The sequence below is a fragment of the Gopherus evgoodei genome, chromosome 13 (assembly GCF_007399415.2).
Source record: "Gopherus evgoodei ecotype Sinaloan lineage chromosome 13, rGopEvg1_v1.p, whole genome shotgun sequence".
In the NCBI taxonomy this organism is placed as follows: Eukaryota; Metazoa; Chordata; order Testudines; family Testudinidae; genus Gopherus; species Gopherus evgoodei.
In genome coordinates this window covers 2,166,730-2,188,550 of record NC_044334.1, presented here as the reverse complement: position 1 = coordinate 2,188,550, position 21,821 = coordinate 2,166,730, and the positions used below count along the sequence as shown (strand labels likewise).

At 50.8% G+C, this 21,821-nt stretch overlaps 3 protein-coding genes across 7 annotated transcripts in view; 1 reads left to right on the top strand and 2 right to left on the bottom strand.

The window, feature by feature from the left end:
* Window positions 1–72: 72 nt before the first annotated feature.
* SRRD (SRR1 domain containing) lies at window positions 73–8,020 on the top strand. The gene is made up of 7 exons (XM_030582387.1): window positions 73–209; window positions 3,711–3,751; window positions 4,774–5,036; window positions 5,113–5,211; window positions 5,651–5,802; window positions 7,043–7,088; window positions 7,516–8,020. The coding sequence occupies exons 1-7, from the start codon at window positions 91–93 to the stop codon at window positions 7,696–7,698; spliced, it is 903 nt and encodes a 300-aa protein (XP_030438247.1). The 5' UTR covers window positions 73–90; the 3' UTR covers window positions 7,699–8,020.
* Window positions 8,021–8,964: 944 nt separating this feature from the next.
* Window positions 8,965–18,897, bottom strand: TFIP11 (tuftelin interacting protein 11). 2 transcript variants are annotated; one of them, XM_030582375.1, is made up of 13 exons: window positions 18,780–18,897; window positions 18,130–18,332; window positions 17,074–17,227; window positions 16,224–16,380; window positions 15,546–15,673; window positions 14,838–14,990; window positions 13,611–14,120; window positions 12,800–12,906; window positions 12,388–12,556; window positions 11,915–12,158; window positions 11,411–11,553; window positions 10,888–11,053; window positions 8,965–9,427 (listed from the first exon to the last, which is right to left on the bottom strand). In XM_030582375.1, the coding sequence occupies exons 2-13, from the start codon at window positions 18,324–18,326 to the stop codon at window positions 9,072–9,074; spliced, it is 2,484 nt and encodes an 827-aa protein (XP_030438235.1). In that variant the 5' UTR covers window positions 18,327–18,332; window positions 18,780–18,897; the 3' UTR covers window positions 8,965–9,071. The 2 variants fall into 2 exon arrangements, with proteins under 2 accessions (XP_030438235.1, XP_030438236.1); XM_030582376.1 differs by having other exon boundaries at window positions 18,800–18,894.
* A 1,006-nt stretch (window positions 18,898–19,903) lies between these two features.
* TPST2 (tyrosylprotein sulfotransferase 2) overlaps window positions 19,904–21,821 on the bottom strand; it is a 31,585-nt gene continuing 29,667 nt past the window's right edge. For all 4 annotated transcript variants that reach the window (XM_030582379.1, XM_030582382.1, XM_030582380.1 and 1 more), the window contains one exon: window positions 19,904–20,362. The gene's annotated coding sequence lies outside the window, so the exon portion shown is untranslated. The remainder of the gene's footprint in view (window positions 20,363–21,821) is intronic.

Genomic DNA, 21,821 nt, shown 5'->3' with positions numbered 1-21,821 from the left:
GATCACATGATGCCGACACGTGACCGCCTCCCCTACGGGTCCCGGGCGGGCACAGCGCCGCGCGCGCCGCGCTCCCTCCAGCCGGCAGGGATGGAGCAGGCCGGGCCCTGGCGCTGCGCGGGCCGCTTGAGGCGAGGCCGGGCCCGCGGGCAGCGGGCGAGCGAGGCTGGGCCCAGCGGGGCGGCGCAGCGGCGGCTCCGGGAGGCCCGGTGAGTGCGGGGCCGCGGCCAGCGCCGCTCCCAGCCCGGGTCATCGGCGGCCCCGGAGCCCCCCCGGCCCTACAGCCCCTCCCCCCTCCGGACACCTCCCCCCCCCGGGCCCTCCAGCCCTTCCCGGCCCCTCCCCCCTCCGGACACCTCCCCCAACCCCGGGCCATAGAGCCCTTCCTGGCCCCTCCCCCAGCCCCGGGCCATACAGCCCATCCTGGCCTCTCCCCCCTCCGGACACCTCCCCCCCCGGGCCCTACAGCCCTTCCCGGCCCCTCCCCCCTCCGGACACCTCCCCCCCCGGGCCCTACAGCCCTTCCCGGCCCCTCCCCCCCCGGGCCCTACAGCCCTTCCCGGCCCCTCCCCCCTCCGGACACCTCCCCCCCCCGGGCCCTCCAGCCCTTCCCGGCCCCTCCCCCCTCCGGACACCTCCCCCAACCCCGGGCCATAGAGCCCTTCCTGGCCCCTCCCCCAGCCCCGGGCCATACAGCCCATCCTGGCCTCTCCCCCCTCCGGACACCTCCCCCCCCCGGGCCCTACAGCCCTTCCCGGCCCCTCCCCCCTCCGGACACCTCCCCCCCCGGGCCCTACAGCCCTTCCCGGCCCCTCCCCCCCCGGGCCCTACAGCCCTTCCCGGCCCCTCCCCCCTCCGGACACCTCCCCCAACCCCGGGCCCTCCAGCCCTTCCCGGCCCCTCCCCCAGCCCCGGGCCTACAGCCCCTCCCCCCTCCGGACACCTCCCCCCCCCGGGTCTCCAGCCCTTCCCGGCCCCTCCCCCCTCCGGACACCTCCCCCAGCCCCGGGCCCTCCAGCCCTTCCCGGCCCCTCCCCCCTCCGGACACCTCCCCCAGCCCCGGGCCCTCCAGCCCTTCCCGGCCCCTCCCCCCTCCGGACATCTCCCCCAGCCCCGGGCCCTCCAGCCCTTCCCGGCCCCTCCCCCCTCCGGACACCTCCCCGGGCCATACAGCCCTTCCCTGACACCTCCCCCAGACCCGGGCCCTCCAGCCCTTCCCGGCCCCTCCCCCCTCCGGACACCTCCCCCAACCCCGGGCCCTCCAGCCCTTCCCGGCCCCTCCCCCCCCGGGCCCTACAGCCCTTCCCGGCCCCTCCCCCCTCTGGACACCTCCCCCAGCCCGGGCCCTCCAGCCCTTCCCGGCCCCTCCCTCCTCCGGACACCTTCCCCCCCGGGCCCTCCAGCCCTTCCTGGCCCCTCCCCCCTCCGGACACCTCCCCCAGCCCCGGGCCCTACAGCCCTTCCCGGCCCCTTCCCCCTCCGGACACCTCCCCCAGCCCCGGGCCCTACAGCCCTTCCCGGCCCCTCCCCCAGCCCCGGGCCTACAGCCCCTCCCCCCTCCGGACACCTCCCCCCCCCCCGGGCCCTCCAGCCCTTCCCGGCCCCTCCCCCCTCCGGACACCTCCCCCAGCCCCGGGCCCTCCAGCCCTTCCCGGCCCCTCCCCCCTCCCGGGCCTACAGCCCCTCCCCCCTCCGGACACCTCCCCCCCCGCGGGCCCTACAGCCCTTCCTCACCCCCTCCTCCGGACACCTCCCCGGGCCATACAGCCCTTCCTGGCCCCTCCCCCAGCCCTGGGCCATACAGCCCTTCCTGGCCCCTCCCCCCTCCGGACACCTCCCCGGGCCATACAGCCCTTCCTGGCCCCTCCCCCAGCCCTGGGCCATACAGCCCTTCCTGGCCCCTCCCCCCTCCGGACACCTCCCCGGCCATACAGCCCTTCCTGGCCCCTCCCCCAGCCCTGGGCCATACAGCCCTTCCTGGCCCCTCCCCCCTCCGGACACCTCCCCGGGCCATACAGCCCTTCCTGGCCCCTCCCCCAGCCCTGGGCCATACAGCCCTTCCCGGCCCCTCCCCCCTCCGGACACCTCCCCCAGCCCCGGGCCATACAGCCCATCCTGGCCTCTCCCCCCTCCGGACACCTCCCCCCCCCCGGGCCCTACAGCCCTTCCCTGACACCTCCCCCAGACCCGGGCCATACAGCCCTTCCCGGCCCGTCCCCCCTCCGGACACCTCCCCCAGCCCCGGGCCCTCCAGCCCTTCCCGGCCCCTCCCCCCTCCGGACACCTCTCCGGGCCCTACAGCCCTTCCTCACCCCCCCTCCGGACACCTACCCCAGCCCCGGGCCATACAGCCCTTCCTGGCCCCTCCCCCCTCCGGACACCTCCCCGGGCCATACAGCCCTTCCTGGCCCCTCCCCCAGCCCCGGGCCATACAGCCCTTCCTGGCCCCTCCCCCAGCCCCGGGCCATACAGCCCTTCCTGGCCCCTCCCCCCTCCGGACACCTCCCCGGGCCATACAGCCCTTCCTGGCCCCTCCCCCAGCCCCAGGCCATACAGCCCATCCTGGCCTCTCCCCCCTCCGGACACCTCCTCCAACCCCGGGCCCTACAGCCCTTCCCGGCCCCTCCCCCAGCCCCGGGCCCTACAGCCCTTCCCGGCCCCTTCTCCCTCCAGACACCTCCCCGGGCCATACAGCCCATCCTGGCCTCTTCCCCCTCCGGACACCTCCCCCAACCCCGGGCCATACAGCCCTTCCTCACCCCCCCCCCCGACATCTCCCCCAGACCCAGGCCATACAGCCCTTTCTGGCCCCTCCCCCAACCCCAGGCCATACAGCCCTTCCTGGTCCCTCCCCCCTCCGGACACCTCCCCCAGCCCCAGCCCATGCAGCCCTTCCCTGACACCTCCCCCTGTTCCGGGCCATACAGCCCTTCCTCACCCCCCCGCCAACACCTCCCCCAGTCCCAGGCCATACAACCCCTCGTTCCCCGCCGACACTTCCCCCAGCTCCGGGCCATACAACCCTTCCTCACCCCCTCCCCCGGACATCTCCCCCAGCCCTGGGCCATACAGCTCTCCTCCCCCCCCTGCCCCAGGCCAGGCTCCCCCCCCCCGGACACCTCCCCCTGCTCCAGGCCATGCCGCTTCCCCCCACGACATTCCTCCCTGCTCCGGGCCACGAAGCCCTTCCTTCACACACACCCCCCCCGGGCCATACAGCTTCCTTCTCTCTTCTCCCTCCCCCGGCCACCTCTCTCTTCTCTGGGCCATGCAGCCCCTCTCCCCCACAACATCTCCCCCCTGCTCTGGGCCATGCAGCTCTTCCTTCGCCTTGCCCCCCCAACACCCTTGTGCCCTGCCATACCCTGCCCCGCCTCTGGGCCATACTCCCTGGCAGCTCTTCCTCTGCCCCCCCACCCCCCAGCACCCTGGGCCAATCCCCCCTACACCTCCCCACTGCCATGCATCCCTTCCTCTGCCCCCCCCCTTGCCACAGGGCCCCAGGACACCCCCCCCTGCCCCGGCTCCCCCTCCTCTGAGCAGCCCCCCAGGCACACAAGTGGGTCCCCACCAGCTCAGCCTGACTCTCCATTCACCCCGCTGGCCCAGGCCTGGCTCCTCCTGCCCTGCTAGGTTGCCCCAGACCCATTCCCGTCTGCATGGCCACCCTGCCCCCGCCGCCGGTGACAGCTGCCCTTTCCCTCTCCCAGAGAAGAGTTGCTGAGCTCCCCCTTCTGGGCCTGCGGTCAGAGTAAGTAGAACCCGCTGGAGTCGGTCACTGCAGGCTGGCCCGGTTCTCTCACTGCCTGGTGCTGGGTTGCTGGCTGGGGAGAAGAGCCTGCAGCGGGAACTGATGGCTGAACTAGGAACCGTGTCCCTAGCCTCTCTTTGTCAGAGGGTGGAGATGGATGGCAGGAGGGAGATCACTTATGTTCTTTAAACCAGGCCCAGGCTCCTTCCAGCCCAAAACTCCTGTAGCTGGCTGCTGTGGTGGAGTGGCCCCATGGAGAATGGGAGATGGCTAATGTGTGATGGTCCTGCTTCAGACTCATGTCACCAGCAGGACAGGTTGAAATGAGTGCACTTGAGGGCTAGATGTAGAACTGACTGAGCCCATACCTTTCTCCTGCAGTTTTTGTTTGACTCTGTCATCTGTGGGGTCACTTCTGAATTTAGACCACAAGCTCTTTGGGCCAGGTTCTGTACCTTGCTTCATTTCTGTGAAGCACCTACCATGTTTTTGGCTGCCCCATAATAAAAAAACATGGACACAACTGAGAAGCCAAAGAGATATCGCCTTTATCACAAGCATAAGGTTCACCTTTGCTCATCTCCACCTCTGTAAAATCATGTCTAAGGGAATAAAAGCATGATAAATGCTCCCCAATGGGATTATACACCATTTGCAAAATAATCTGTTCGAAAGTTCTTGCATGTGGCTCTATTCTGCAACTGCTCTTACAGGGATGTGCTAACTTATTCACTGACTCAAACTGTTTGGGGTTGGGAAATTAAGAGGTTTTCCTCAGTTGCTGCCCATCCATCTATTTTGTGCCCTACTCCCTGAGACAGTGAATCACATCAATATTCTTTCTACCAGGGAGAACTGGGATGGTCCCAACAGCGCAGTGAGTGGGGTTTCCTTCTGGAAAAAGTGTGCGCTGCCTCAGCAGCAAATGTGAGGTTTAAAAGATATACATTAGAACAGGACGTATATAAGCACATCTCATACTTCTGCATTTCTGACACCTGCCTGACATTCACTTTCTCCAGGAGCCATCCAAGAATCCCTCAGCAAATGCTTAGTGCAAGGGGAAGAAACACCAGGGTCTATGTCAGAAGTCCTGTGTTCATTTGAAAACCTGCAACTCGAACCATCCCATCGGTCAGTTACGAAACCCAGTTCGCATCCAGGAGAGGCAGCTTGCAAAAGCGGTCACTTGCGGTGTGTATGTTATGGCATTGGAAGCTTTTCCTCGTGTGTCATTTCTCGCTACCAACTAGCATTCTTGCTTTTGTTACTGGAGAAGTTACAGGTAAGAACTATACCCTATGTTTAAATAGCTGGATACTTGGCCCTGTAACTTCTAACACTTTTTTTCTTTCTTGCAGATTCCCAAAAGTCAGTGCTATATTTTTGATCCTTTATTTTCCGAATTGGAAATTAGTGTTCTGAATCACCTCGGTGTAACAGTTGTCCTGGAGAATGAGGTAAGGTGGATTAAGGCTGGGATCTCTAAAATTTAAGTAACATTTATTCAAAGAACAGAAAAAAGGCGCACTCCAGATAAATTAAAAACAGTCCTTCCTACATGTGCATTTGATGCAGACATATTGCAGGGTTTTTGCCTTTCACTTAATTCTAGTCTGGTCAATGCAAAGTTTCTCCTGTAGCCATTTTATGGTTCTGACAGAGGGTCTAAGTGTCACATTTTAGTTATGCAGCACTTCTATGAAAGTGGCATGTTTCCCATGTCATCCACTTTTCCCTGGGAGATGCGTTGGAACTTTCAGCCAGCCAAGAAATCTGTTGGGCTTAAACAACGTTGAGCACTTTTAAATGACCTTTGAGTGCCACTGAGTGGGCCCTAGTGCTTACAGAACCAGGGAAGCTGATCGAGTAACCTTAAGGAATGCTGTTTATCTGCAGGAGGGAAAACACCACATTCATGAATTCACCATCTTTTATATGATCCACTGTGGAAAAGCGTTGTATAACAACCTGCTCTGGAGTAACTGGTCTGTAGATGCACTGTCCAAAATGATCATTATTGGAAACAGTTTTAAAGGGATTGAGGAAAGGTAGGTACTCAAAACAATTAATGTCCTCCCATCTAAGGCAGAATTTCATTCACTAACTCTCACTATAACAGTAATCCTTTATGCTTACCTGCTTCTGTGATATCTTCACAAACACTGGACGAGCTGTCTTTTCATACAGAACTTAAAATCATCAGTGCAAATGTCTTCTGCAGCTTAAGGTTTTAAGGTTCAATCCATCAACAAAGCTTTGACTTGCTGCCAAGTCTGTGGCCTTTCAGATAAGATCTAGTCAATTAAACTTCCATGCACCCTGCTTTGGGGATTACAACACTGCTGAGGTGAGAGGCTCTTTTCTGTGACAATTTGGGAGGCCTCTAGCTTCCTGTTCTTGAGACTGGGCAAGGTTCGGTCACCGGAGCAGTGCAGGTCTCAATGTTTATACATTTCTCTTTTCTGCTTGTGGGCAGGCATAGCAGGAAAGATTAATAATGTATCTGTGATTGAAAACAGATCCTAAAGTGTTATGTTATAAACCAGTTTTAGCCACAGAGCTAAACCTTGCTCCTCTGGCTCATGGGATGTGGCCATTGATTCAGTTGGAACAGAACTAGGCTTCAGTGGGCATGAGCAGGCCCCTCCAGTGAAGTCTGGGAGTGTCTACACTGTACCTCCAAACTGACTGTTTTGCAAGATACAAGCAGCATCACAAGGGCAGATAAAGAAATTGTTTATCCTATTACATTACCTCAACCTTCCCCACTGGAGTTGCCAGATGTCTAGACCACTCCTTTACTACTCCTCACACTGGACAGGTTATGGGCGAAGATCACCACCTGGAGAGCAAGACCATGTGCTTGTAAACTTGTGACATGTCACTTTCTAAACATGCAGCCTCTGCCTTATTGCTGACTTTCTCTGTGACTTGTTCTTTTTCTCCATACTCCTGTAAGGTCTGAGCAGATCTCAGAATAACCTGAGTTCATTACAAACCAATATTTAAATGTGTTCAAAATTGCCCCTTGTACAGGCCCAGTTGCTTTTGCTAGTTTTCACATGCACACACAAATAAGTAGTGAGGTAGACTCCATCAAGCTAAACTAAGCATGATGCTAAGGGCTTCATCTGTGCTTTCCTTCCAATAGACGCTTCACACATTCTGTACAACTTGCCTTGTGTGTTAACTAACTTCCTGTTGACTCTTAATACAACATGCTTCCAAAACACAAATCAAACAGTAAAGTCAATTGGTTCCAGTACTAATGTTTGTCTTTGTTTCTAGGTTGTTGGCAAGAATATTAGAGCGAGATTATTTGTACATAGCAAAGGTACAATTTACTATTTTAACATGAATACATTATATTGGATAGTCACCTCAGTCTCTAGATATTGAAGATAAATTAATGAGAACAGTTACATAATTTGTGATAATCCCTTTTGTTGGTTCTCCCATGCCAGAGCAGTGCTTTTCAACCTTTGGTAGTCCACAGATTGTTTGAGGTTTCACACCTCAAATAAAAAATGTTTAGGGGTCCGTAAATGGGAAAAAAGACCACTGTGCTACAGCTAAAGGGGTCTGGCAGGAGCCCAGCTTAGCTGTTTAAGGGCTGGATGATGCATTGCATGCAAGATTTTAGCTTGGCTTCCCGGAGTTTCATGTGTTCTAGTTTCCACACATTTTACCAAGATTGATTTTGATTATGGAAACCATGTTCTATTGTATCTTGCATAATTATGCTCTTCAACCATGTCTAGGTTTTAAAAGGGACGGAGGAAGCTGCATTTCCAATTCATCCTCAGTATATGGATATATTTAATGACACCTCCATCCACTGGTTTCCTTTACAAAAACTCAAGGAGCTCCCAACAGAAACATGGCAGTTTCAGGAAGAGCCAGTGTACCAGGAATGTGATGACCTGGAGATTATCAGGAAATAGGACAAATGGAGTTGTTTCATGCTAGGACCAGACTGAAATGGAACCTTTAATTACTCCCTGGAGTTTGTGCCTGTTTTTACAGGGCTACATTCACTTATAGTAAGGGGATGTTAAGTTCACTTACCACAACTATCTATATAAAGTGGGGGCTGGCTAACACATTTAGCCAGAAATCTTGAAGGCAGCAGCAGTGTCTGCAACCAGAGCTTAATGCGACAGATTTTTCTCAGAGGTAGTGACCTTTTTTAAAAAGTGAAAACTGTATGTTAGCTTACACTCTATTTATTATTCACTAAATAAAGTCATATTAGTTCTTTTTTCATTTTGCTTAACATCTGTGTCTTGTGCTTTAAAAAGTGACAGGCTGTGTTGAACTGACCAGTTCCTAGAAGACTGGGCCTGCTTTCTATAACCTCCCCAGAAAAAGGCTGGCCTTCAGCGAGGTAGAAGTTTAGATCTATATTTTGTATCAGCCCCCCTACAGAACAGAGAAAATGAGATGTTAAGGGGATCTCAACCACAGTTAAAAATACTGCATCAAGAAGCCATGGACTACAGGGGGCCTTTCCCTGTTCACTGCCTTGGAAAGTCAGCTATTGACTGCATTCTTGCATGATGATCCAGATCTTGAGTACCTCTAGACAGGAAGAGTTAGGCCTAAAACAACTCATCACTAGTATATATACAGATACTGAGCAAGTTCTTCCAGGCAGATGTCCTTTAAGTTTGCTGAAGCATCACCACCCACCCACTCTGAGGCCTGTGTATGAAATTACCTATCATAAGGCTTTGCCTGTAGGATTCCAGTGCAAGGATGAAGCTAAAACCAGAAAGAAACACTGAGTTACCCACACACTGAATTGGAATTCAGGAAGCATGATTTCGTCAGCCAAGCAAGTTGCAGAAACATTTTTCTTGAGGGTTTTATCGGTGCAGCTGTTGCCTCATGGGGAAACTGAGTTAGGTGACAGGTTTCAGAGTAGCAGCAGTGTTAGTCTGTATCCACAAAAAGAACAGGAGTACTTGTGGCACCTTAGAGACTAACAGATTTAAATTTGTTAGTCTCTAAGGTGCCACAAGTACTCCTGTTCTTTTTGAGTTAGGTGAGAAATTCTTGATACGCTTGCTAATCTAGTTTAAAGTGTGACAACTGTTTGTATCTCTCACTCAACAGCACCTTTTAAATGCTAACTTTACCAACATGTGCTGTCTGAACAGCACTGTTAAAAAAAAATCTTACAAAGGAACTGAAAAATCCGTCAGATCTACAACGTCAAGTCACCTCTTTACTGTTAGTCACACTAAACAGCTGTTAGCATGTGAATCCTGACAATACTTTCTATGTACAATGCTCCTGGCACAGAGGAGGATCCTTATTTAGCCATATCAATGAGACTCTGAAGAGAAGTTGGCACCCATGTCTTTTCTCCTTGTACAAACACAACGCCCCTGTCAATGTAAATCACAATTCGTCCAAATGTGTACAATTGTTTTCCTTCATGCCGCTTCCCGATCACAGGCATGAAGACGATATTGTGTTCTTCTGCTTTTGTTTGAATGAGGTCTTTAAAATTCATTGGCACAGAGCTAGCAGCCATGCCTATGCCCCGTTGGGCCATGTTCTCAGCCTCTCGCCGCTCCTGCATAGCTTCGTACTGGAAGTCTTTCCTCCGCTCTGTGTGAGTGAGATAGGCAATGTTTTCCCGAGCACCTGGTTGCATGTAGCCACCTGTTTGAGGAAAAAGTGAAATAGGTGAAGGCAAGGTTCCAATCCATTTTTGAACAGGATACAGTGATGAACCTAAATGCTGAATGTCAGGGGTGCAGCATACACCTAGTCCAGTGGGACAGAGTCAGAGGGGCAGTCGTAAATGCTGTTGTGCATCTTTTACAGTATTTGATGCTAAAGAGATAGAGAATGTTTCACCTGAACATCCTGCTAAATCAATTCTATTGAACTATGACAAATGGCAAGATTTAAAACAAGCCTTTGTCACTGAATCTCGCCAGAGTGTCTAGAACAGCTTGGACATGGACGCTTGTAGGAAGTTGCTCCACTGCAATGCCATTAGATACGGAGGGAAATCTGGGCAAACATGCCATGCTCCATCCAAACCCCCAAGTCCCTGCAATCAGACCAGCTGTCTATTAGCAGGTTAGACAGAGTGACTGCTGAGAAGCCAGGCAGTTCAGTAGCCTTAAAGAGCTCAACATCAATCATCAATTCCACACACAGAGAGAGGCTTTATGTCACTTGGTGGCTGTTCCGAGTACCATGCTAGGAGTGTCTGAGAGGCGGTGAATTCCCAGTATGGTACAATGTATGCCTATAGCTGTGTATCTGGTTCATTATTTTACTATAGGAATATAATGCAGCCTTCAAGACTGACTCTTCTGTACTGTGCCATGGGCCCACAGTCCTTCCACAGGACTATACAATGACACTTTAAAAGAAGCAGGGTAAGAAGTTGATTCACTGCTGAGGCAGGACACACACAGGGAAGTGGGTTTCGGAGACAGTTTATTCATCTCTTAAGTTCTGCACTTTTATGTGTCTAGTTCTCCCTCTACAATCCTGTCAGCTGCTAACAAGCTGTACTAATTCCCAAGAGTACTTCCTACTGGACGCTTCCATAGTGCTGGGAAGAAGCACCAATTTTCACCACAAAGCTAAGATCACAGACTGTAGCTTTCGAAAACAAGTATTTGAACAGTGGCCCCTCAGGGATGGTGGCCCTGGCCAGTTTGCCAGAAGCTGGGAATGGGATGGATCACTTGATGATTACCTGTTCTATTCATTCCCTCTGGAGCACTGGCCACTGTCAGTAGAAAGGATACTGGGCTAGATGGACCTTTGGTCTGAACCAGTCTGGCCGTTCTTATGTTAATCACTGACATACAAACACACAGATACAAGACATCTAATATCTCTATACCTCTGCCCTTTACATATGAAAACAGCAACTGTTCCAAAAAAATTATAGTTCAGTCAACTGCAGCTATCAGAAGAGCAGTCTAGTGCCACACATTTCTGGAACAGAAGCAAAAGCATTTTTACATGAGTGGTGGCAGGATCTATGGAAATTGTAGTTAGCAGGGGTTCTGACTGAATGCAAGAATCAAGTACTGCTATACTGGGAAGCACCAGTTAGGACAGAAATGGTGAAGCCTTCACAACAAGTTACTTACCGACATTGGAAGAGACAGCCCGGTTCATGATATCAAGAGCTTCATTAAATTTGTCCTTGATCGATGGATGTGCTAACACCTGGTCTGAGAACATAGACTTCCAACCAAGGTACCACTTGGTGATCTCTTCATAATTGGGGCTATTACTTAGCCAGGAGCACAGCACCTGCAAAGAAATTGAAAAACACACATCAATGGGGTGGCACAAACATGGATCAATGCCTCCCCCCAGTATCAGTTAGTTTGATTCTAAATGTGCTTATACTAAGAAGAAAGGACTGTAAATCTGTGTCTGCTAAAGAAGCACAGTCTCCATCACTAAGAAATGTCTGCATTTAACATTCAAGCCATTTCTGCCATGCAATTTACACTGGGCAGGAATTGGAATTCTGAGCTGAACCAATAAAATATTTCACCTGGCAACAGCCAGAGAGCCAAGTCCCTCACAGCCATTCACCACCACCTTATCATTGGTTTGTTCTTTAAAGCAAACAGTTCATTGGTTAGTCTCTTAACTACACACCTGCAGCCATTTGGGGAAGAAGTGTTTCTCCAGAATTCCAACAAGGCTGGACACAGAGACCATCCCCTCCCAGTCGATCACCCAGTAAAATGCATCCATATGCTGCTGGTGTGGGTTGATGACGAGCTCATTGAGACACATCCCTGGGGACAGAAGAGAGAAGTCAGAATAGGAACTGCTCTGCTGGCACACTGGCTGCTTTAAACTGCAGGAAGTACTTCAACCTATTCAGCTAGCAGTTTAAGTGGTCAAAGAGGACTTAAATCAAAGATGCTGCCTAACAGGGTTCAAACTCTTTAAACTGTTTGGATAATCTGAATAGCTACAGAAGCCATCCTTGGCTCCAAAAAGGCAAGTATGCTAAATCTCTACTGGGTGCTACTCTCTGCTAGAAGCATCCATCTTAAAACAGTACACTGAGTTTTACTTTAGGCTAGAGAGACTTTAAACCAGTTTGGATGGCATCAGCAGGGTTGTGGGTGACTGTTCTTTGGCTGGCCTCACCGAGTTTAGGCACAATGTTTTTGACCATGAAGGCCTCCCAAGATCCTGGTGTAAACACTTCTTTCCAGGGCTGAAGGATCAGTTTGGCTGAGGAGTCACTGGGGTGCCATTTCTGCAGTGCATTTGCCAACTTGTTTCGGATTGGAGAATATAATGGCTCTAATCGAGACTGCATCAGTGGAAGCCAGGGGTGAATCCAAGAGTGGATTGGGACAGTGTCTGTCAGAGGGTTCCAGTTTTCAACCTTGAAACAAACAAAAAGTTACTGCAATAGAAATAAATCTACCCAGTGACTCCTAAGCAGCTGAGCCCCTCTCCACCAAATGCACGCACAATTATAATGAAAGCATCCCAATGTTGTTAATGCTGCCCTGAGGCTCCAAAATGAAAAAGTTATCCAATATTCGTAACTCACGATGGTTTGAACATTGGTTCAGAGTGTGGCTTCAGGGTAAATGGACCTCTCATCTTACCTCCTTCTGTAGTTTGGGGAAGATAAGCTGATCCAGAATATTATCCAGTATCCAAACAGGAATAACATGCACCCAGCTGTCCAAGAAATCTACCATTGGTCCACAGTTTCTCGGCTGCCACTGTGTTATTATGTTTCTTACATACGGCATCCACATTTCCCACATGAGCCTGGAAGAATCAAAGTCAAGATTAAGCTACAGCCTAGGTCTGGTAGATGTTAAACATTTGCTTTGTCTTTTATAGAGGACTTCAGGGAATTAAAAAGGCTACTTTGTTTACATTTGACAGCTGGATTTTAACAGACACTTCAGTTCATAAAAGGGCATCATCTGGAAAGTGCATTTCCACCCACTTTTCTCCATCCCAAGAGACCATCATTTGAGAGTGTTGCATACAAGTACCATTGGTTACCTGTGAAAAGCATCCGTTGCTAGATCCTGCCCACTGTGCGATAACAACTGATCATTTTCTAAAAGCCTTTTCCACTTAGCTATAATTTCTGTGCCATACATACAGTCCTGAAAAGAAAAAATGAGCCAGGGCAACATTTACTACTTTCATGGTTGCCTATTAGCATGTAAAGCAGAGGGGTGGTAATGTGCTGAGGGAGAGAGACCTTTTCCCTGCCTCCCCTCTGCCGACAAACTGATAGGATGTGGCAGTCAGTCTCCCATCAGGGTATAACCCTGGAGTGGATTTAATATAAACCAAAGACACCAGGGCAAGGAGAAATAAGATTTGTAAACGCTAAAGCTACATACTACAGATATGATACTGTATGTTTTATCTGTCCATGTGCTAAATGGCATGACTTGCTGGACAGCACACCCTTTCATTGCCAAGTTAGGCAGACTTCCCATGCAATAAAAAGAAAGGGACCTGTCTCGCCATTTACTGTTTCTTCTGAGCCACCACCAGCCTCTGAAAATCAGGCCCCTTGATAATGGGTCTCCAGGCAGGCACCCAAACACTGAGACTCTCACAATCTCCAGTCACTTTAGAAAATCTTGGCCTTCAGCTTTAGCAAGTAATGTCAGCAGCTCTCCTGTTCTTAGCAGGTTAAGAGTGCTCCCACATTTTGCATGCATACATTTACTGCAACAGACCATGAACAAACTGTATGATTTCCTATGGTTGTTTAGTCAACTTTTCAATCAAGGCAAACTACAAAAATCGTTTCAGTCCTAACTGATAAAATACTGAAGCCAAACCCAGTACTCACCTTGAGGGGATCCCAGTTCTTGAAGTAATCTTTCATGAGAGGAAAGACGATAGCTACTGCTAGGTCCACTCTATCGGACATTCTGTATTCCTCATAATACTTATCTTGGAGGGTCTCAAAAATCTTTGCACATTCTTCCAAGGTAAGTGGATTGTCACAGTTAGGCTGCATTCGCCTCTCGCATTCCTCCACCAATTCCAGGACCTTGCTTAGGTTGCTAATTGCTGTCTCCTCATGCGAGAGGATTTCAGACATCTTCTGTATCTCATGGGTCAGGTTGACAACCATGTCTCTCTCATACTGCAGCTGCCGGTCATTCTGGATGATCTCCTGCTCTGTGATATCGATGAGAAGTTGCAAGTTGTGCTCCAGTTCTGGCAAGGCAAATGCTTGGGGCTTGGAGTCTTTGCCCAGTGGTTGCTGAGGATTGTCATCTGGGATATTGTGCTTATGGCTGATTTGACTGTAACTGTAGTAAACCCTTTGTTCCCGGCCAGTCATGTCTATAACCTTCCAATAAACAAAAACAAATGTGTCTAAACAGCCAGAGTTCAATACTACTATTCAAAGGAAACCCATTACCCAGGATTGAGACTGGAAGCTATCCTGGTAATTCAGCAGCTTCCAGTTGTTATTAACATAACCAAGTTATTTGAGCAAGAAGACTGAAACTGAGGATGCAGCAGTTTGGGTCTCTCTCAAAAGCAACTGCACTCCATGCAGTTATAGCCTCGCTAAGGATTTGGTGTCACAGGAAATTAGGAGCTGGAGGCAGAAATAAAGAGCAGAGAAAAGGTCTTTTCTATCTGCCTGTATCTGGAGAGAAAGGATTATGTTTTCCCCTCTACTATTGCACAAGACCATAAATACAAGTCACTTTATAACGTAAGAAACTGCATCTGGAGGAAAGTCTTAAGCAATTCTGTTACCTCAAGAACTGTGATTTCAGACAAACAGACCAAGGACAAGTCCAGTCACTATCCCTCAGGGGTTGAGAATTTGGTTCTCATTAGCCTGTCAATAACCAAAGCTTCTGATTCTTAAGTACTCCCAGAACCAGCACTTTTGCTGAAAGAGGCAACAAGATCCTGCCACATGTTCTGCAGATTTTCTGCTAAGTATCTTCATTCTGTCTTGTATGGATGATAATGAGGATAATGCACACCTTAGGCAGATGCGAATCTCCTAGAGATTTAAACATATCATTGCTTTGGATATTGGTCTTACCTTAACTTGGGATAGTTCCTTTTGAGGAGTTGTGAGCTGCTTGCCAAGCCTGCCTTTGGCCTTCAATTCTTCTACTGTCTTGTAGGCATATTTGGGTTTTTTCTTGCCTCCATTAGGATCCTTCCTCCACTGACTGAGCTCTTTCTGAAATTCCTAAATAAAAAGCCAAAATCAGACCAGAGATTCAGGTTGCTGGATAGCCATGCAAGTCTGTCATAGGATTCTTTACACAAGAATATTTCAGCTCAGGTCCTTTAAAGAATGCAGTATATAAAAACAGTGGGCAAAGATTAAAGCTTAATGGCAGGTTACTGGCTGAAATTCTGTGGCCGAGTCAAACATATTACAGATTGTCCTAATCAGTACATTTCTGGATCTTATTCCCAGGACAGAGGGAAAAAAACCCTTCAAATGTTCCCATTAGCCCAGCCAAACAAACAGGCGTTACAGTCCCAGAGCATTAGCAAGTCAGATTCCAGCAGCAAGGGCAAAGCCATTAGCATAAGTCTCTCTTTCAAGGGATAGGGAGAAAAAACAAAAAAAACCACAAGGAAAGGAATGGAATCTGTAACTTCAGCTTCCTGCATGCCAGTGAGCTGAATGGCTTCCCCGACATGGGAGAATGCCCTAGTACTGCACATTGCGATAGGAGTCTTCAACACAGTGGGAGCCCTTAACCCTGTGACACAGACAGACCAAGAGTCATACCTCTTCAGCCTCTTCCTCGGAGTCAACAACAGGGAAGTCCTGCAAGGACTGACTGGTTCGTTCAGAGCCATATGCTCCCAAGGCCCCTTTGCCTTTCCTTTGCTTGGCCTCAATCGGATTGATGATACCTGGGGGTGGGGTTCAGAACAGTCTGTGAATGTCAGCTAGGAAGTGGGGTCTAACCATTTGAACAGGAAAAGCTGTAAATAGGTCACCATAGGAAAGAGAGAGTTATCAAACTGGCACAGATCATCCAGTCTGGCATTCTGTCTTCAGCAGTGTCAGTATTTTGCAGTTACACATTGTTATTGGTGGCCCTAAAATTTTCAGGCACTTTTAAAAACCTGATATAGCATGTTCCTCTGACCACCGATGCTAATGAATTCTATACACTGCACAAAATAGCATTTCCTTTGATTGTTCCAAGTTGAATGCCTTTTAATTTAATCTCCCTCCAATTGTCTCCTCCTCATGTTACATAATCAGAGATTGTGCACTCTCCCACCATATGTCAATTTCATCTAATTACTGCTGTCATTATTTAAAACTAATACAACTGGATTTGATCTTGATGATCCAACTTGTCTGAAGAAGAGGTGGGCAAACAAGAACCAAGTGTGCAGTTTCCTTAAAGAATCCCCATCTCAGGCCCACGCTCTTGGGGAAAACACACAGTACCTTGAGCATTCTTTCCAAGCCCTCTGCCAGGGACATAACCCATTTTCTGAAGAAGCTTCTGCCCTATTCCCTTTGTGTGTCTCTCCCAGCTGCCGAAGTCCATGAAAGATTTGGTCCCTCCTATAAATCCTTTCTGGCTGGGTTTGAAATGACCACCCTGTTAAAAAGAAAAAGAAAAAGAAACCAATACCAGATAAGTGATATAATCACCAAGCTCCTGGCCATCTGTCTCAAGATGAGACTGCCCCTGAGGAGCCTCAGCAGCCTGCACTCTGTGCTGCTCTTCGAACTCTCTGTCAGAGAGCTCCCCAGGCCCACTGCTGGAGTTGGGGGTTTGTAGCCCCGTTCCCATTATGGGCTGATCTGTAAGGCTGTATTGTGGGCGGAAATAAGTTGGTTCCGGATATTTTGCATCTGAACAGTCGAAAAATGGATTTGGATTTTTAATCCATTTAACTGGTAATTTGCTTATGCTAATCACATTTAGTTCTGTGAAAAAAAATTTGAAAAAATATTTATCATTGATGGGTAGAAGCAAAAGCTGGATATTCATTTACTTCAACCTCATTCAACTCAAAATGAGTATTAATGAAGGGAAGGGGCTTAAGAGGCCTGGGGAGGAGTGAAGCTCCCAAGAACATATGCAATCCATCAAAATACACTAAGAAAAGCCAAGGGAAACTCCTCCCTCCACTGCAAACCAGTATCACAAGTGGCTCTGTAATCTTACTCAGCCATTGTTCTCCCTTCTCAGCTGCTGTATTACTGAGCCAGTACCTAGACTGTACCATGGCTGATACTCCGTAAATAACTTAAATAGGTCTGGTAGGTAGTTTTATGAATAACTCACTGTTTTTAATTTCTTTGGTACAAACTCTTTAGGGAATTCTTCCTGCTTAATGGGCTTCTCATCCTCATCTGAATCTTCTTCTATCACTTCCTCAGCTGCAGCTTTTCTTAGTCCCGCACTGATGAAATTAACAGGGGCTGAGTAGTCCCGAGAGCTGCACAAAAAAGGGATTTCACGGTCATGCTGTTGTAACACTGTTCCATTGAATCAGAACTTGAAATGCACACACTCAAAAAAACCTTGGTGCAGATTTTCCTGATTTCAAAATAAACACAGTGTTAAGAAATAGCATTACAAGCTGTTAAATTTAAACTTCTGATATTTCAGCTATGGAAAATGTTGGTTTTGAGTGTGCACGCAAGGCTCTCTCTAATGAGTTGTGACCTAGCACGCTGGTGATCTCCCTCACAAACCACTTACTAACCGGGCAATAAGGAAACAAGTCTTGGAACCAAACTACACCTCTACCTCGCTTTAACGCTGTCCTCGGGAGCCAAAAAAACTTACTGCGTTATAGGTGAAACTGCGTTATATCAAACTTGCTTTGATCCGCCAGAGTGCACAGCCCCCTACCTCTCCAGAGCCCTGCTTTACCGCATTATATCCGAATTCATGTTATATAGGGTCACATTATATTGAGGTTGAGGTGTATATATGAAGAATTCAGTCCATTTGATAACACACTGAACTAAATATTAACCCCTCTCCTCTCTACACAGATACCCTCCAAAGCCATTACAATCTCAAACTGGCCACAGTAGCACAATTTCTTAGAGAGCTTCGCCTTCTGAATCAGGCTCTTTACATCAAGTCACTGAGTTACATTTATAGGAAAACATACAAAATCAAATATCCTATAGAACATGTAATGGAGTCGCCCTTTGCAGACTGACAAAGAATCAAATGAAAAGTGAGAAATCGGTTGGTACTGCATTAAGGAATCAGTCTCTCATTTGGACTGTTATTTTAGCTTATCGGCTACGCTAACAACAAAGAGACGATTCTGTGTGTTCACAGTACTGCCAAAGCTTGCAGGGCACTGGTATCTGCCCGTACCGTTTGCCTCCAAAGCTGGGCCTCTCGTCGTCCGAGTCATGCTCGGCCCACACGCCATAGGTGGCCTCCTCCTTGGTCTGCCAGTGGCGCTGGCGGTTGGGGTTGAACTCGTTCTGCAGGTCCCAGTCCGTGATTTCAAATTTCTCCATCTCCACATCACCATCATCATCTTTGCCGTAGAGATGGGACATCGACATGATGGCCTAGGAGAGAGCAACAGCCCGGGAGAGTCAGCGAGCTGGCAGCAGGGTGGGCACGATGACCGGGGGGGGGGGGCAGGGCACTGCCCATGCGAGGCAGTGACACGAGAGGGGGTGGAAATGGCAAATCCCATGCAAGGCGGTGAGGGGGGGGAAATGGCACAGCCCGCGCGAGGCGGTGACACGGGGGGGGAGGGGCAGGGCACAGCCCGCGCGAGGCGGTGACACGGGGGGGAGGGGCCGGGCACAGCCCGCGCGAGGCGGTGACACGGGGGGGGAGGGGCCGGGCACAGCCCGCGCGAGGCGGTGACACGGGGGGGGGAGGGGCCGGGCACAGCCGGCGCGAGGCCGTGACACGGGGGGGCAGGGCGCTAGTGACGCCCCGTTACGGGCAGTGGGGGCAGCGCGAGCACAGAACACTGCGGCGGGGGGTGAGGGGCCCGCGTCTACCCTGAGTGCCGGCCGCTCACCGCGCCGGGAGAGCGGGCTCCGCCTGGGGTCACACGGGCCTCGGGACTCCGGCTTCCCGCCAGCACTCGGCTCCGCTGCGCGAAGGCGACCAGCGCTGCTGACCCGGAAACAGGAAGCGGGGGCCTTTACTTCCGGGCTGCGCCGCGATTGCCCAAGCCACGCCCCTGACCATAGAGACATAGAGGCAGAGCGGCCAGCCCAGCTGTCCGTCCTGGCCTCGCCTCTCTATGGTGCTGGCGGACTGCGGCGGGAGGCGGAGCAGCCTGGCCCAGCCCCCCACTCCTGAGCGGGGGGGCCAGGGGGCCCCAGCCTCTGCCCCGGTGCCACTGCACGTGGTCTCGCACCCACCGGCCGGGGGCACCCGGCTGCCCCCGCACGTGCCCCTGCCCCCTCCAGGCCTATCCCAGGGACACACCCCCAGCCAGGCTCACCGGCGAGGGGCACCCGGCTGCCCCCCAGGGTCCACGGGCCCTGCCCCCCCACGTGCCCCTGCCCCCTCCAGGCCCATCCCCTGGGCGCACCCCCCAGCCAGGCAGGCTCACAGGCCGGGGCACCCAGCTGCCCCCCAGGGTCCACGGGCCCTGCCCCCCCACGTGCCCCTGCCCCCTCCAGGCCCATCCCCTGGGCGCACCCCCCAGCCAGGCAGGCTCACAGGCCGGGGCATCCAGCTGCCCCCCAGGGTCCACGGGCCCTGCCCCCCCACGTGCCCCTGCCCCCTCCAGGCCTATCCCAGGGACACAACCCCCAGCCAGGCTCACCGGCCAGGGGCACCCGGCTGCCCCCCAGGGTCCACAGGCCCTGCCCCCCCACGTGCCCCTGCCCCCTCCAGGCCCATCCCCTGGGCGCACCCCCCAGCCAGGCTCACAGGCCAGGGGCACCCAGCTGCCCCCCAGGTTCCCACAGGCCCTGCACCCCCACATGCCCCTGCCCTGGGTCACACAGGCCTGGCCCCGCTCCAGGCCCATCGCCTGGGTGCACCTCAGGAGAGTGAGCAGCGGCATGGGGGCTTGGCCCAGCACACCTGGGACACTTTCTTCTGTACTGGAGAACACTCGCATCACAGGAAATAAACCAGACTGAGCCATGCCTGAAACAGAACGGCCTCATATATTAACTCTTCAATAGATTCTGTACGTTACCAGTGAAGGAATGATAGACAGCAGGTCTCTGATTGTCACTTGTACAACAAAGGCTCTATGCGGTTATTACACCTATTTCTGGTTTCAAATTAGAGGACAAAATTACAAGACAATTTTAATGCAACTTTAAAAAGTTCTCAAGTAACTGAATATAAAATCTCATTCCAATGCACTTCTAAGGTTCAGTCCGAAAATTCATTTCCACAGATTTTTCTCTTTACCACAGAGTGTTCGGAAAAGGTAGACAACTGGTACTTGAAGTGTGAAATGTCTGACCTTTGCAAATAAATGCAAATACATTCCTGGTACAGCAGTCACATTTTGGCAATATTAGTAGCAAGCAATATGCTTGGATAACAGATTTCCACTTCTGCATTTGCAAATTCCTTCTCTGCTGGGCAATGAAAGGCCACTTGCAACTTCCTGCAGGGGGAAAAAGCATTTGAGACAGAGAAATGAGCTATATACCTAACACAGCAAATCTATGATCATTTGTACCCAGGGCTCTTACAAATGACTTTGAGAGAGACCTACAAACTCCCAACCAGGAACCAAGACTGGTGCTACATCTACACGGCAGAGCCTATTCCTCAGTGTAGATGCACCGCATACAGACAAGAGGAGAGCCGCCACTATAGGAACTCCTCAAACTGCTGCTTCTCTTGTCAGCATAGCTCCGTTTCAGAGGGGGGAGGGATTCAAACCCCTGACTGACAGCACTATGCCAGTGTAAGCTGGAAGAGTAGACCAGGCCTAATATACTCTCTGTTGCTGTTCAACGCTTTTGTTTCCTTTATCACAATCATTATGATGTTGATTTGTGTCTCAAACTCAGAACCAGACAACATTTCCAATTCAATGGACATTTGAAATGTCAGGCCATGTCTACACTAGCACTTATGTCAACACTTCTGTCGCTCAGGGGTGTGAAAAAATACCCAACTGAGTAACAAATTTTGATGGCATAAGTGTTCACATGCACAGTGCTATGTAGGCGGAAGACGCTCTCCCTCCCCCCAACATAAAACCAACTCAACAAGCGGTGGTAGCTATTATGCCAATGGGAGAGCTCTCCCCCATCAGCACTACACGAGGGCTCGTACAGCTGTGCCGCTGTCAACTTGTAAGTGTAGACGTGGCCTTAGATTTTACAAGTGCTCACAATTATTTTTACAACACAGTGTAGGGATTATTGTGTAAAAACATGGACCTTAAGCTTTGTCTCAGAAGAAGAGGGGAAAGCAAGAACTACAGAGATGTTCTGCTTGTTTTGTTTCGTTAATTAAAAAATAGTCTGACTTTTTTTTATTATTAATCCATGGAGGCCAATGGCACATCCTAGAGCAGGGGTAGGCAACCTATGGCATGCGTGCCGAAGGCGGCATGCGAGCTGATTTTCAGTGGCACTCACACTGCCCGGATCCTGGCCACCGGGCCGGGGGGGCTCTGCATTTTAATTTAATTTTAAATGAAGCTTCTTAAACATTTTAAAAACTTTATTTCCTTTACATACAACAATAGTTTAGTTATGTATTATAGACTTGTAGAAAGAGACCTTCTAAGAACGTTAAAATGTATTACTGGCACCCGAAACCTTAAATTAGAGTGAATAAATGAAGACTCGGCACACCGCTTCTGAAAGGTTGCCAACCCCTGTTCTAGAGGGTTATCAGAGTTTCTCCTCCTGCAACACAGAACTACTGCTTAGTTCATCTGGACATTTCCATGTTCTCAGCAATCCTACAGACTGGTGATGTTCCCGAGTAGTTTATTTACATTTTGGGCAAGTAAACATGTTTTCACAGGAAAGGCAAGAAATCAATTTTGAAACTCATCTGGCAAAATAACTATTATTCTGGCAAATTGGAGCAATAAACTGAAC

Coding starts and splice junctions, on each gene's coding strand:
- TFIP11 (XM_030582375.1), bottom strand. CDS start 18,326: ATGTCGATGTCCCATCTCTACGGCAAAGATGATGATGGTGATGTGGAG. Junction 17,228..18,129: donor CCCAGCTTTGGAGGCAAACG/GTACGGGCAGAT, acceptor TTTTTTGTGCAG/CTCTCGGGACTACTCAGCCC. Junction 12,907..13,610: donor AGAACTGGGATCCCCTCAAG/GTGAGTACTGGG, acceptor TTTTCTTTTCAG/GACTGTATGTATGGCACAGA.
- SRRD (XM_030582387.1), top strand. CDS start 91: ATGGAGCAGGCCGGGCCCTGGCGCTGCGCGGGCCGCTTGAGGCGAGGC. Junction 3,752..4,773: donor CTTCTGGGCCTGCGGTCAGA/GTAAGTAGAACC, acceptor CACTTTCTCCAG/GAGCCATCCAAGAATCCCTC. Junction 5,037..5,112: donor TGTTACTGGAGAAGTTACAG/GTAAGAACTATA, acceptor TCTTTCTTGCAG/ATTCCCAAAAGTCAGTGCTA.